The sequence below is a fragment of the Poecilia formosa genome, unplaced genomic scaffold (assembly GCF_000485575.1).
Source record: "Poecilia formosa unplaced genomic scaffold, Poecilia_formosa-5.1.2 Scaffold201, whole genome shotgun sequence".
Classification (NCBI taxonomy): domain Eukaryota; kingdom Metazoa; phylum Chordata; class Actinopteri; order Cyprinodontiformes; family Poeciliidae; genus Poecilia; species Poecilia formosa.
In genome coordinates this window covers 1,071,195-1,085,972 of record NW_006800140.1, presented here as the reverse complement: position 1 = coordinate 1,085,972, position 14,778 = coordinate 1,071,195, and the positions used below count along the sequence as shown (strand labels likewise).

The window sequence follows — 14,778 nt, the reverse complement described above, 5'->3', positions numbered from 1 at the left end:
ATGGCACTATGTGGCTGGGAAATATTTAATTCTGCCCCTTTAAAATTAAATTAATAAAATTTGGTATTATACAGATCTACGACCTAAAACTGCAGCTGAGATTTTTTTATAGAATTGCACACCATTTTATTTTTAGTTTTTGTTTAATTTTGAATTTGCTGTTTCATACTCACACGGATACGCCACATTTTAACCTGGTGAGGTTTGTTTACCCACCCAAACATTGCGGTTATTATTTAAATAAATATGTTTTCTGAACACTGTTCTAAGTTTGAGTAAATAAACCGCTGTTGCACTTTGAGGCTCTGGGGAAAATAAAAGCTTTGCTTGCAGCTGGAAGGACTTTGTGTGCGCCATTAGAAATGGCATTAGTTGTTTTTTCCATGAACTGCATCTTTTGGTTTCAATCAATCATTGTTATTACTGCAATTAAGAGAGTAACTCATAAAAAGAAACCCAGCGAATGGCGCAGTCTATGGTTGGAGGTCTATTAAAATCACCCAACCTCTCAGCCTACTTGTCAAATGTTCTGACCAACTTAACCAGCTAATCCCAGCTTGTTAAACTGGTGTACCTCCCTACAGAGCGGAACAGCAAACAGGTCCAACACTCGCCGGTTTTTGGGTGGGTTTGTTGGCTTAAGAACCCGCTCCAGCTTGTTGAAGGTTTGGCAACGCCTTTGGAGCAGCCCGTTGGTAGCGGAGGCTGCAATCCGAAACTGAGGCCGGACCAAAAACAATGTTAAGCCAGGGGAGTGTTGGGCCCAGCTGGTAAACAGGTTCATCCGTATTTATAGCAACCAGGGCGTTGCTGCCACTCAGTGCAGAGATAAATGTTTCAGTTAAAGTGTTTAATCAGGGTTCCTCTTTTCTTTTTTTTTAGGTTTATAGTAAATTGAAAAATGCCAAGAATTTACATTTTCACTTTGAGAAGGTTCTAAGTAGAGAAGAAATGTGGGGCGAAAAAATCTGATCGATATCAATCAATCAAACATCTGATAGAATATTCACTGAACTCCGATCCAGAACCGCAAAGCATTCTGGGAAATGTAGGCAAAGCAACGACTTTAGTCGCGTAACTGTTTGGCAAGCTAACTAAGGCTGATGGAATCAACTCACTCATTCTTTGGTTACCTAGCAACTCACTCACTCTTTGGTTACCTAGCAACTCACTCACTCTTTGGTTACCTAGCAACTCACTCTTTGGTTACCTAGCAACGACCTGCTGAGTAACTGGGGCAGCAGCAGTTTAGGGTTTCGCCTCATAAATGTTTAGAAATAAAAACTGTGGATAAGAGTAATACTGCCAATAGTGTGGCAATATTTCAGATATGAAAAGCAAGTTTATTGCGATTGAATTACCTTCTAGGTAAACAAACCGGAGTTCATTTTAAACACATTAAAACCGTCAGGAGTGAAAACACTCAGTTGAATTGATACACTTTCAATTTATTAACAAGTCAAATGAAGGTTGTTGAAGTGCTTTAGTGCAGAAATAGCAGATATGAAGGAATGAACCGATCCACCGTGTTTCATTTCTGATACTGATATTTAGTATCGGCCAATACCAATCCAATACATTAAAACAGTACTGAATTTATGCCAACTCTGCACCAGTCAAGCACTCTTAAATACACCAATAACTTCACAAGCTTGATCAAACATTTAGAAACAACTTCAGTTTGTCAGTAAAACAGCCAATGTAAAACAAATCAACTGACAAAACAAGCTACCTAACATAAATAAACTGCAACAAACTCTTCAAATGGTTCAGAAAGTGTGAAATATGAATATGTTAAATAATACAGCATGATGGCACAAAGCATAGAATTAGACTGAATAGATCTGTTCTTATGGATTGGTCACATTGTCACTGATATGTCATCTAGAGTTTTTTTCAATATGGGAAAAAGTGAATTGTTCGTCCATAATTTATTGTCGGTATTTTAATTCTGTACACAAACATCCAACCCAGAACCATTTTGATCTGGAAACAATAAATGGATAAACTGCAAAGATGAATAAATTCTCTCCATTGCAGCATCAAATAATCTGAACTAAAAGGAGAAGTGATTGGCCCAAAGTTCTGGATGAGTTCACCACTGGAAACTTTTCTAAATCCCATCAGTGTGAAGCAGAGGTGGCGAGGGAGGCGTTGGGTCTGTCTGGGAGTGAAACTGGGTCAGAACAGCTCATCAGAACCGGGCTCTGACTGGATGAGTGGATCGACTCCACTGCTCTGTTTGTGAAACCACTGCCAACCTTTTCAAGTGACTCAAACACCAAGAGAACAAAACGACATCAAAGAGGATATTTTACTACCAAGCAGCCTGATTAGGTTACTGGAAAATATTTAGACAATTGCATAACTTTTACTCTTCCTTTATATGCAAGATATCTTGGTAAATAAAACCCTGGAAACCGTAACAAAATGGAGGCCTACAGCCAGCGCATTGATTTTATTTTCAGGTCTTTAAAATCGACCGGGACGTTTTCTATTGATCATAATAAATAACAATCAAAACATGTTGTTTTTTTTGCGCACCCTTGGGATCTACTAATCTACTCTTAGGAAATGTAATTCCATTAAACAACCTGCAGGAGATTAGTGTAGGATTTCTCTTTTGTTTTGGTAACAGACTTCAATCTGTTTTTGCTCCCAGCGCTAAACTCATGTGTTTGTTTAGGTTGATTTACCCAGAATGCCCTGCGTGGTAGTCTACTTCCTGCTTTTGGAGCGGTTTCCAGTCCGCTTAGCATTCACATTTGCATTCAAACTGAACCAGAGTTCACTTCAACCAAACGAAGACCGAGGTTTTTAGGTGGACCAGAGTTTGGTCGATTATGTGTTCACACCTCCCCAAACGAACCAGAGTTTGATTAAAGCGGACTAAACAGGGCTGGTGTGAATGAACCCTCAGGTTGTTTGGGGATCAAAATTGTAACATTTATTACATTTTCAGTTGTAATATTTATTAAATTTTCAACTGCTCTTGTTATCTTTCACACTGCACTGTGTCAAATGAACCAAACTTATTGAAAAACCTGTTCCCCTCCTCGCCTGTGGGGGCGCTGCACCAAGAACCACTGGAGGAAATTACACAAACTTCTAAAGAAGACATTGAACACAACTTCCTTCTTCAAACAAAAAAGGAGTAGCATCAGATTTTAGCGGCTGTAGGATTTTTCTTTTGTTTCTGGTAAAAGACTACAAGCCATTTCTCCTGCTAGCGCTAAGCTAACCCGTTTGTTTTGGTTGTATTTACCCACAATGCCCTACGCTGTAGGTCACTTCCTGCATTTTTAGCTGTTTGCGTACATATATTAATTCAAACTGCACCAGCGTTCACTTCAACCAAACCGAGACCAAAGTGTTTAGGCGAACCAGAGTTAGCATCAGAATTCGATTACGGGTTCACTCCTCTCCAAACGAACCAGGTAGAAAACCTCCAAGCGGGTCGCTGTGTTCTGTTGGGTCTCTCCTCCCACCAGCACCTGCTGCAGAGTCACTTCCAGCCTTTCACCCGGGTCCAGCTCTGAGGACGGTGTGTCCTTGCTGCTCCGTCTTCGCTCACACTCAGAGTAAACAAACCTTCAGGAAGAGAGACTGCCAACGCTTTGGTCCACCTTTAAACTGTAGCTGCACTCCTCCCTCCCTCCCTCATGCTTAATTATCTTAATTATAGAATCTGCTGCCAGTGGCTAAAATGAATTGCTCCTTTCTCCGTCCTGTCAGCGGTCATTAGCGGTGACCCAGTTCCCTCTGGCCGTAGCGGTGCAGCACTTTGGCAGGAACAAAGTGAAAGAGTCAGGCTGTGGGAGGTGAGTCTGGTCAGCAAACACAGGTGCAGTCTGCAGGGGATCAAAAGCCTGGCGCCGGTCCAGGCGGCAGTTTCATCAATAACTACTATAAAGTTGTGAGTTTAAGAAGCCGCAAAGTGATGAACTTTAATGAGGCCTGCGTAAAAAGCCGCAGCTTGACAAAGTGAAAGTTGCTGTCACTAAATTATGCAAACAACTGTTGGAAAATGGCTTTTTTGGGACACCTGTACAAATATCCTGCATGTCCTGAAGCAGGCAGGCAGGCAGGTGACTTAAGATGGAAAAGTCTTCGGAAGTGACGATGCAAGCTATAATTTTGACATAATTGTTCAATATAAACACTTTTTGTTTTATTTCTTTGAGGAATTTGACCAGTTTTCACCTGACTGCACACGTTGTGTGTGTGTGAAGTTCAGTTTGGCTCCAACCATTGGTCAGTTTTGTCCCAGTTAAAGCCTGTGATTCAGGGACCACTTAGCTGGGTCATAAAAGTTTCTTTCACTGAAGCGTTCTGAAGTTTGGGAGGAATCATGGTACGTTAGGAGAGTTTGGGGTTTAGATACGCAGCACATTAGCTGAAAGTTGCTGAAAGAGCAAAACATTCACCAACAATAGCCTCTAAAAAGGCAAAAACCGATAATGGCTTGAACGATTAATCGATCAGTAAACGATTAATCGATCAGTAAACGATTAATCATTAACTGAAGTAAACATTAGCTGGCGTATACACACTCAAAAAGGCCATTTTCTAGAAGAACATATTCACCAAGAAAAGTCTTAAAGGCAAAATAATTAGGCCTGAAACTATTAATCAATTAGGAAACAATTAATTGTTAACTGAAGTAAACATTAACTGGAGTTTACAGTCATAAAAGGTCAATATTCAGAGCAGTAATCAAGCCAAAAACTGTGGACACATTTTGCATTCAAGATTAAAATAAAACCTTCTTTATCTGTAATTATTGTCATTTTCGTCCAAAATTCCCACTTTATATTTTGGTCAGTCTGATGACGTAACTTTAAAATATCAAACTATTAATTTAATCAGGTTCTCGGTACTCGAGTAAACTTTTTACCAAATACTCTTTTACTTTAGAGTAATTTCCTGGACGACCACATTTCTCTTTTACTTGAGTGAAAAGATGTTGCGTTAGTCTTGAGCAGTAATGTATCTGCAGACCTCAGAAAGTGTGCAGTCGTCCTGCGGTGCGTTTCCTCTGCAGCCAGCCGGTTATTAGTAGCAGGTGAATGAGACTCTGAGTGAGGAAATCAGGTTGGCTTCCTGTAAATATTGCATGATTTCCCCGGAGTCGGCTTGAAATGCCAGATGGGAGGAAGATGCAGCAGCAGAGAAACTTTTTTTTTTTTTTTAATTGTTGCAAAAGTTGATCCTCGTTTCATGTTTGTTGCTTTTAGAGGAGAAGCAGTGAAACATCAGCAGGGGTCCAAACTTTTTGTCACATGGGCCAAAATTGAGTCAAAAGTAAAAAAATAAAATAAAAACAAAAAATCCTAAAATCAGGCAAATAAAGTGACATTTTATTTAAAAAATAAATATATATTGTACTTTCAGAACTATTAGGGCCATTGTACATAAAAAAAATAGAAAAAGTAAATTTCCACCAAAAATCTCAGAAATTTTCTAGAAAAAATGTAAAACTTTCAACTTTTGGAATTTTCTGAGTTTGAAAAGTCAAAAAAAAAAATTCAACATTTTAAACAGAAACTTCCAAGTTTATTAAAATTTCTATGATTACTATCAAAATTTCTGAGTTTCATTGTGGAAATTCACCATTTTATTCTATCTACCAAAATACTTTGTTTTGCTGTTTTCAGTTTTCAGCTCAAACTAATTTATTTTCAGTAATAAAACAGGATTTAGGTCACGTTAATTCAAAATGTTTGCTATTTTCAGTCAAGTTTCATAAATTAAATAAAAGCTGATTTGTGTGGGAGGAGGTGGAGAAGATCAATCTTCTCACAGATCTGCTGTAGCTGTCTGTATCACAGTGCATTTGGAGAATCCTCTGACTGAAGATTCTTTAAATCTATGACCATGAAGTGAAAAAACGATAAGTGGAGGTTCTCGTTGTTTCCGATGGTTCTGGGTGGAAATAAAAAGCTCTACGTTCCTGTAACCAGACAACCGTTTCCTGTCTCCATCAGGTCCGATCGTTTATGTTCTGGATCTGGCCGACCGGCTCATCTCCAAGGCCGGCCCCTTCGCTGCAGCCGGAATCATGGTGGGCTCCATCTACTGGACCGCCGTCACATACGGCGCCGTCACCGTCATGCAGGTTCGTCCTCTGATGTTCGCCGCACCAGCAAGTCCAGCTGATACCGCTGAGCTTCATTTATCATAAAAAAGTTATTTGGTTTTGATTTATTATGATAAATTTAAATTATTGATGTTAAATTAAGAAGGAAAAACAATTCAGTATGATGGAAAATGTTATTTTTACTGCGGTTTGTTACACAAAATTATCAATAAATGTCAGTAAACTATAAAATATGATTAAATGCAGTTACTATGCGTACTTTAGTGATATAAATCAGGGATGCACCGATCTTTTTTTTTTTTTTCCCACTTCCGTTATCTGAGATTTAGTAGAACTAGAAACTGTACCAAAAGGACTTGGTAAGATTTTGTTTTTGCAGTGTATAGATTTTAGATTATATTGTAAAAAGCAATAAAAAAAAAAGCTTTATTTTATTTTTTTTTTTTATTTATTTTTCTTCTATTTTTTTTTTTTTTTTTTTTTTTTTTTTTTTTGGGCGCCCCCAAAACTGGGCACCCTGGGCGACTGCCGTGCCTCAGCTTTTAAAACAAGGTATTTCTCAGTAAATCTGTGTTTTGATGATTTTAGTGTTTTTTGATGTGCAGGTGGTGGGCCATAAGGAGGGCCTGGACGTGATGGAGCGGGCCGACCCGCTCTTCCTGCTCATCGGCCTGCCCACCATCCCCGTCATGCTGATCCTGGGGAAGATGATCCGCTGGGAGGACTACGTCCTGCGGCTGTGGAGGAAGTACTCCAACAAGCTGCAGATCTTCAACAGCATCTTCCCAGGTCGGTCGTTCGGTTTCTGACGTCAGACGTTTGTTGCTTTTCATCCGCTGACGGCACGAATGTCGGAACCGCAGGTATCGGCTGCCCGGTGCCGCGGATCCCAGCCGAGGCCAGCCCTCTGGCCGACCACGTCTCCGCCACGCGGATCCTGTGCGGCGCTCTGGTCTTCCCCACCATCGCCACCATCGTGGGGAAACTCATGTTCAGCAGCGTCAACTCCAACCTGCAGAGGACCATCCTGGTGGGTGCTAATGGGGCTACCGATGCTAACGGGGCTACCGATGCTAACAGGGCTACCGATGCTAACGGGGCTACCGGTGCTAACGGGGCTACCGGTGCTAACGGGGCTACTGGTGCCAACGGGGCTACTGGTTCCAACGGGGCTACCGGTGCCAATGGGGCTACTGATGGTAACAGTAGCTGTGATGCTCTCTGGATGCTATCTCTGATGCTACATTCATTCCTTCCTTGTCTCCTTAGTTCCAGTCATAACGTAACTTTTAAGTTTTCCAAATTCATAAGTATTTTTGAGTTCCTTCTGGAAAGTTAAATCCCTTTTTGTAACTCAAATTATTCAGGATTCTTCAGAGTTGTTGTTGATGCTGTGGGCAGGAAGGTCCTCCTTTAGCAGTCTGTCACAGCGGATTTGAAGAAGCCTCTGACTGAAGACATGCTGACTGCCGTCTTTAAAGCCTTCCTGCTTTCTGGCTCTCCCCCCAGGGCGGCATCGCCTTCGTGGCCATCAAAGGGGCATTCAAGGTCTACTTCAAGCAGCAGCAGTACCTGCGCCAAGCCCACCGCAAGATCCTGAACTTCCCTGAGCCGGAAGAGGCCTGAGGCGGCGCTCTGCTGTCGGTGAGGATGAAACCCCCCAACACTCAGCTTCACCCTTACTGCAACAAGCCCCGCCCCCTCCCAGCGGTTGCTACGGAGACCGACTGCGTCACCGCTTCCCGACCCTGGAGCGACGGGATGGGAAGCGAACTGGAGCCTGCTTGCAGTCAGTGTGTGGCTACGCTAACACCACACGGCTAACACACCCACTGCTAACTGAAATAAAGACGCAGGGCATGCGTGAAGAAGAACTTTTTTTTCTTTTCTTTTTTTTTTTAAATAAAACGATTGTTTTGGTTTGACGTCCCTCCCGCCCTCGCCGGGGTCCAATCAGATGATCAATTAATCAATAATTTATCACGTTTGGAAGCTAGCAGGAAGAAAAACACAAAGCAGAAGCTACCAGAGGCTTTGTAACATAGAAATCTATATTTTAGCTTGAGATGTTCCAGTGTTTATTTATTCAGCCTGCAGCTTTGATTACTTCTGAACTCTGTAAAAGTGTTGGCACCAGTCATGGCGGTCCGGTCCGACCCAGAGGGGATGAACCCAGCGGGACGTGGAGCGGTTCTGTTCTGGTTCAGGTCGGGACGGGTTGGCAGAAGTCTTCACAAACTCTTAGTTTCTCCCACAAACTTCAATATGTTTTATTGGACAAACCAATGAAAGCTGAAAATGATGCATGCATTAAAAAAATAAAATAAAATCGGGTTTAGTTCTGGACTTTGACTAGGCTGTCCTTCATATAAACTTTGCCAAATTGAAACTACATCTGTGCCACAAATTTCAGTTTTTCTAGTTTTATCTGCTTAACATTTTTAATGAAATCTCTAAAACATTAAAGATCTTAAACCTTCAGATTGCCATTAATTCTAAAAAAAAAAAAAAAAATTTGGGTCAAATATTTTCTTTTATTGGCCAAATTTTTACCATTCTTGAATTGTGGCCAATTAAAAATCATTTCAAGGGCCACATATGGCCCACACCCCACACTTTGGACACCCCTGATTTAAATCTCCTATAGCTCTGGCTTTGTCCTGTTTCCCTGTTCAACTCTAACATTCCCACAGTATTATTCTGCCACCACTGTGTTTCAATGTGAGAATTATGGTGTTTAGAATAAATAAGTCAAAGATTACAAAAGTTTAATTTTGGGTCTCATTTTTTATTTACTTCCCTAAAAACTTCATTTTGTACTAAAATAAAAGTTAAAACTTTGCATCATTTTCCTTCCACAATTTGTTGCAATAAAATACATTAAAGTTTGTGGTTGAAATGTGAAAAAATGTGAAACATTTCAAGTGTTATAAAAGCAAATTAACTGAGGGTGAAAGCTGGACTGTTGAATCACTTTAGTAGTAAAAATAACCATTAAGCAAACTTTATTTAAATGAAAACAGACAAATTATCTTAAACCTGTTTTTAATGCGTTTTCAGGAAAAACTAAGAAATTTTTTTGTTAAAGTTTCATGTCTCTGGAATGAAAAATTGAATTTTCAGTAATTCTAAATCTACATTCTAAAGTTTGGAAAATTTGGATTTTAATAAAGAAAACAATTATCCAGCCAAAAAATAAAAGTAATTTCTAAAGCAGTTAGCTCTTTCTATTCTGATAGCCAAACATTAGTGGAAAGTTTAGTGGAAGGAAAAAGTCAGATGCTACACCCAAAAGTGACCAGCTTTTATCATAACCTGGAAAACATTTACTCCACAAAAACTCTTGAAATATTTCAGCTCTGTTAGTTTCTGGTTTTGAAATAATTATGTCAAACTGCCTGCAAACTACAGCTTCTCACTACATTTATCATGAAGTCTCTGCCAAATACAAAATAAGATGTTGTGAACTTTGACCTGTGGAGCTGTACCGTATCATATCTGTGAATAAATGTATTTTTGCAAATGAGGAAATCGAGTGCAGCGGTTTTGCCATTCACTTGTTTATTAATTATTTAGAAACACACACACACAAAAAAAAAAACATTAAATCTTCAAACCTAAAATTATCCGCCCGGAAACCCAACAAGCCAATCAGAGCCGAGCGTTGACATTCAAAAACATCTAAGTAGAAACCACTCTAAATACTTCACAATGTGCCCCTACTGCCCAAGCCTGATATGTAATGTCATTAATATTTTCCTCTGCTGCGCTGAAATCTGCTGCCGCCGCCATCTTTGGGTTCGACCACGAAGGAACAAAATAATTTGAGACGAAGTGAAATGTCGAAGATTTGATGCAGAACAGTCAAAAACATTCAAAGCTCATTTAATCCTGGACGAAGCGCTGACTGAAACCAAGAAATAAAAAATAAAGTCGGGACAAAGTGCAGCAAGCACCTGAGAGAGAGAGAGAGAGAGACGCCGCTCTCACCTTCAACAATCGCGTTTATTGCTTGGTGAGAGAAGTGCATATTTTTCAGAAAATACTTCTTAAAACCAGAGCCGTTTACTTTCAGCTCCGTCTGACATCAAAGTGACGCGTTTGGAAAGAAAGGGAAGAAAAATGCATGAGTTGACCGACGTAAAGGCGCACGCACACACCAACGGACGCACAGTGCAGGGATCGCCATGGAAACGTCTCGGGGTTTGCGACTAAACGTGTTTTTAAAAAAAGAGACAGCATGGATTTACCCCTGAGGTGTTTCAATCATAAAACCCTAAAAACGACGCATGATTGAGCGGCTAAAAACGGCTCCGCAAAACCTGAGAGGAGTCGGCCGGCCTTAAAAAAAAAAAATCTGATGAAACTCGAGTCAAACATTTTGGTTTGTGCTGCTATTGTTTTAAAAGATTACATTTCCAGAGGTTAAAGGTCAACCAACTCGCCCTTCCTCACTTGAAGTTGGTGTCAAACGTTTGTGCTGCTGTCATTTAAAAGATGTTTCCAGAGGTCAGAGGTCAAAGAGCGCCACAACATTTACAAAAATCTAATTTTGTGCCAATTAGGTGGTGTGCTGCAAAAATGTTTAGCTGCACAAACAAAAACCAATTTATCGATGTTATTTTTGTCAATGTGATGGAGGGCAGATTGATCTCTGGAAACTTGTTTTACAGTCTTAAGAATTATAGCAGCACAAATTAAACATTTTGCAGCACAAACAGCACAATTAATATTTTGTAAATGTGGGGAGTGGCGCATATCCTCTGGAAACCTTTTTTTCAAATCTTAATAATAGCAGCACAATTTCTGCAGCACAAATAAAAAATAATTAACTTTGTGGCTAACCTTTGACCTTTGAAACATTAGCAGCTTTAAAATTGTTGCTGCACAAACCAGCAGAAATGTTTTTAAAAATGCATCAAACACATCAGTTTTGGGCGGCTGGGAGCAAAGTGACCTCTGGAAACATTTTTTTTTTAAAATATTTTAAAAATCATAACGGCACAAATGAAACTTTTTGCAGCACAAACATTAAAATTATATACATTTTGTTTGAGTTGTAAAAATGGGAGGAAGATCAAGTTGATCTGCCATCAGGAAACTTTTAAGATTATACCTCCACAAAAATCTTTGAACATTTTTGCTGTGTAAATGTAGCACAGTTGATTCATTTAATTTAATTTAATGTTGTACATGTAGGTTCAGGTTGACCCTTGACCTCTGGAAACAATATCTTCAAAATGAAAGCAGCACAAAAGTAACATTTTTAAAATTTTTGATTTTAATGTGAAGAGAGGATCCAGTTGAGTCTGGAGACTTTAAAAAATTTACAAATTACATAAATTGCAGCTGAAAAGAGATTCTGAACTGTAATTTATGTGGTGGTGGGATCCATTAACCTTTGACCTCTGGAAACATTCATTTAAAATGAAAGCAGCACAAAAAATGTTAGCAGCAGAAACATAAAAACTGTATTTTACATAACTTTTGTTCAAATGTAAGGAGGAGCAAGCTGATCTCTGATGTCCAAATTTTATAACTTACAGTGGAAAAGAGATTTTGTAAATATTTACTAATATCTTTGAAACGATGGCAGCACAAACGTTTGAGGCCAATTTAGTTGGATTTGAGTTGCAGTGCCGACTTCACTCAGGTCTCCTCAGAGGGCGCCAACAGATAAAACTCCCTCACCAAGCAAGCTTTAAAAACTACAGAATAAGGCTTCGTAAAATGCGTACATTTGAATAAAACGTCGGAGTGCCTTGGTAGGTAGAGCTACTGACTTGGACTGGGAAGCACCCCCTAGTGGTGAAGTGAAGCTCCTGCATAAAGTTTCTGGTTAACGTGGTTCTACTTCGCCTACGGAGCGCTGCAGCGTGAGAGTGAGGTGAGACCGCTATGGTTGTCACAGCTAGTTTAAAAAAACGACCACAGCTAACTTTGGGGGTACTTCGCTTACTGAGCATCTCTTCTCCATCTTCCAGTGCATTGGCGTGTCGCCTGCACACATTCCACACACACACGGTCAGGGGAACCTCAGGAAGGCGAAGCTTCTTCGGCCTCGCTCACAGTTTGGCGGCCATGAAGTTGATGTGAGGCTTCACCAGCGGGAACAGCGGCAGGCTCCTCTTGAACTCCGTCATGTCCTGAATCAACGTCGGCTGAAAAGAAGAAAAACAAAACAAAAAAAAAACGTTTGATGTGGGAACAGAAATAAAAATAGCTTAAGGTTGTTTTCACACCTGATAGTCCGGTAGATTTTATTCAACTTTTGTTACATTTTTAGACAAACTTATTCCCCTCCTGCCCTGTGGGGGCGCTGCACCAAAAACCACTGAAGGAAACGACATGAAAACCTCTGAAAGACACCGAGTGCAACTTTCTTCTTCACGAAATGTAAGCAAAAACGTAGTGGTGTCAGATTTTAGCGGTTGTAGGATTTCTCTTGTCGTTTGTAAAATACCACGATTCATTTCTACCGCTAAACCTTTGCGTTTTTTTGGTTTCATTTACCCAGAATGCCCTGCGTCGTAGTCCACTTCCTGCTTTCATACCTCCCCAAACGAAACAGACTTTCCAGACAAACGGACTGGAATTTGATTAATATAGAAAGTTACACGCAAAAAAATAAATAAATAAAAAATGTTGTCAGAGTTTTTTGGTATTTAGCTAATAGAAATAATTTTGCTAATTCTAATTAGCCTGGATCCAGAAAAGGTTAGTCTGTTTTATTTTCAGTGGAAAAATAAAAGTCATTCTCTGAGAACCAGAGGTGGTGTTTACCTGAGGCAGGGACGGAGCGGGGGCCAGGTTGACGTCGTTCTGGGCAGGAAACTCTCCGACTATCGGACCTGTTGCACAGAAACGAAACGTCAAGGCGACCGAAGCCGACAGGGATGGAAAAGAAAAGCAGGAAATCCTCCAGAGACTCACAGGAGTCCATCTCTCTGGACAGAACGTGAACGGACACTTTGTGTCTCTTTGCAGCTTCCACTGTGAGCCGCTCCTGCAAACAGAGCATCAACTTTTTTAATTACAAAAAACATTAAATGCATATATAAAATTACTGAAAAAAATACGGAAAATTCAGTTTGAACTGATTTGGGATAAATTTGCCAACATAAAGTGAAACCACTGTCAAATAATTTTCAGTTACAGCTTAACTATTTAGTTGATTTTTTCTTTTTAAAATAACCTTTAGTGATTCTACTCTGTTTTAGAGTGTAATCACTGAGAAAATGAGTGATTAACACTTTACTGGTGAAATTAAATTTTCTGGAGCCGTCACTGCGTGGAGTTTATCCATTTATAAATAATTTATTTTAAATGTTTTTCAAGCGACAGATCTACAACTTGTTCTGCTGAACAAGTTGTAGATCACGTAAAATAAGCATTTAAATGAATATATATATATATATATATAAAAACAAATAACAGTAAATAAAGACCTAAACTAGGGTAAATACAGAAGTGTAAAAAGTGCTTGAAGGATTTATTTCCCTCTCTGGTTTAAAATGCCTGAGTTTAAATTTAAACCAATTATGTTACTCACTCTGTAAAACTGCATTATGTTTTCTTTAGTCAACGTCTTCAGATGAGCAACTTCAATGTTATCTGAAAGGCAAACAGAAGTTTAAACATAATTAGCTTGAAGCATTTAGAACTGCATAAAGCAACAAACCTGCAGAAAAACTGTTTATCCAACAGTGTGACTGTTTTAACTGAGTCATGAAAACTCAGTTAAAACACATTAAAAACAAAAACTTTCATGTTTTTTAGTGGTTTTATGTGATAAATACACGACTGCACAAAATGTTTTTTCTTTTTTAAACTAAGTAAGAATCTGAGATGTGTGACGTCCATTTGTCTTCAGCCTCAGAAATTTAGTAGAAAAAAAATTCTACAAAATTTGACATTTGAAATTTCCACTGTTTTTTGTGGAAAATTTTTAGTCTAAAACTTTTTTTTTCTAGCAACTTTTCTCACCATTTCCTAGAAAACTGACATTTTCGAGATAAATTTTCAAAAGAAATTTTATACATTTGAAATTTAGAAATTTCTGATTTTTTTTGTAGAGAATATTAATATTAATCTAAAAACAAAATTTTCTACTTTAACCCTTTCATGCATAGTGGTCACTGCAGTGGACAGCAGTCAAAAAGCCATTTTCTTGTGCTTGTGGATTTTTATGTTATAAATGCACACAGACCACTGAAGTGGACACTAATGCATCATAAAATACACTATCAACTACTGGCCATCCGCTGCAAATGCAAAAAACTATTTTTGTTAAATCCAATATGGCCGACGACAAAAAAGCCTCGCCAAGCGACCCGGTCCTTCCTTCCACTGTAGACGACTCTTGCAGGTAAAACATAATATTGTCACATCAGATAACCCCTAAAGAACAATACTACTGATGGATAACAACTTTGTATTTGGAGAAAATTACAATTGATCACCTAAAAAAAAAAAAAAAACTTTTTTTTTTTTTACAAAATTTTCTTATCTACCTTTTTTTATGCTTTAAGGAAATAAAAAAATGGAAAAATATCCTGACACAAAGGATCAATTCATGCATGGAAGGGTTAATTTTGCATCTAGTTTGGGTTTCATTTGGGCTCGACTGAATAAATTCATTTTCAGGAAAGAGAGGATTTGGGTCACTTTGATTCAAA

The 14,778-nt window shown here is 39.1% G+C and overlaps 2 protein-coding genes across 2 annotated transcripts in view; one reads left to right on the top strand and one right to left on the bottom strand.

The window, feature by feature from the left end:
* marchf5 (membrane-associated ring finger (C3HC4) 5) overlaps positions 1 to 8,872 on the top strand; it is a 21,213-nt gene extending 12,341 nt beyond the window's left edge. Inside the window, exons 3-6 of the mRNA XM_007566949.2 lie at positions 5,988 to 6,118; positions 6,706 to 6,889; positions 6,964 to 7,130; positions 7,610 to 8,872. Of these exons, the coding sequence (XP_007567011.1) occupies positions 5,988 to 6,118; positions 6,706 to 6,889; positions 6,964 to 7,130; positions 7,610 to 7,726 (599 nt within the window). The 3' untranslated portion in view covers positions 7,727 to 8,872. The remainder of the gene's footprint in view (positions 1 to 5,987; positions 6,119 to 6,705; positions 6,890 to 6,963; positions 7,131 to 7,609) is intronic.
* A 2,497-nt stretch (positions 8,873 to 11,369) lies between these two features.
* Positions 11,370 to 14,778, bottom strand: part of ide (insulin-degrading enzyme) — a 40,058-nt gene continuing 36,649 nt past the window's right edge. Inside the window, exons 22-25 of the mRNA XM_007566946.2 lie at positions 13,653 to 13,714; positions 13,034 to 13,106; positions 12,884 to 12,951; positions 11,370 to 12,261 (exon numbers count right to left, since the gene is read on the bottom strand). Coding sequence (XP_007567008.1) covers positions 12,166 to 12,261; positions 12,884 to 12,951; positions 13,034 to 13,106; positions 13,653 to 13,714 — 299 coding nt within the window. The 3' untranslated portion in view covers positions 11,370 to 12,165. The remainder of the gene's footprint in view (positions 12,262 to 12,883; positions 12,952 to 13,033; positions 13,107 to 13,652; positions 13,715 to 14,778) is intronic.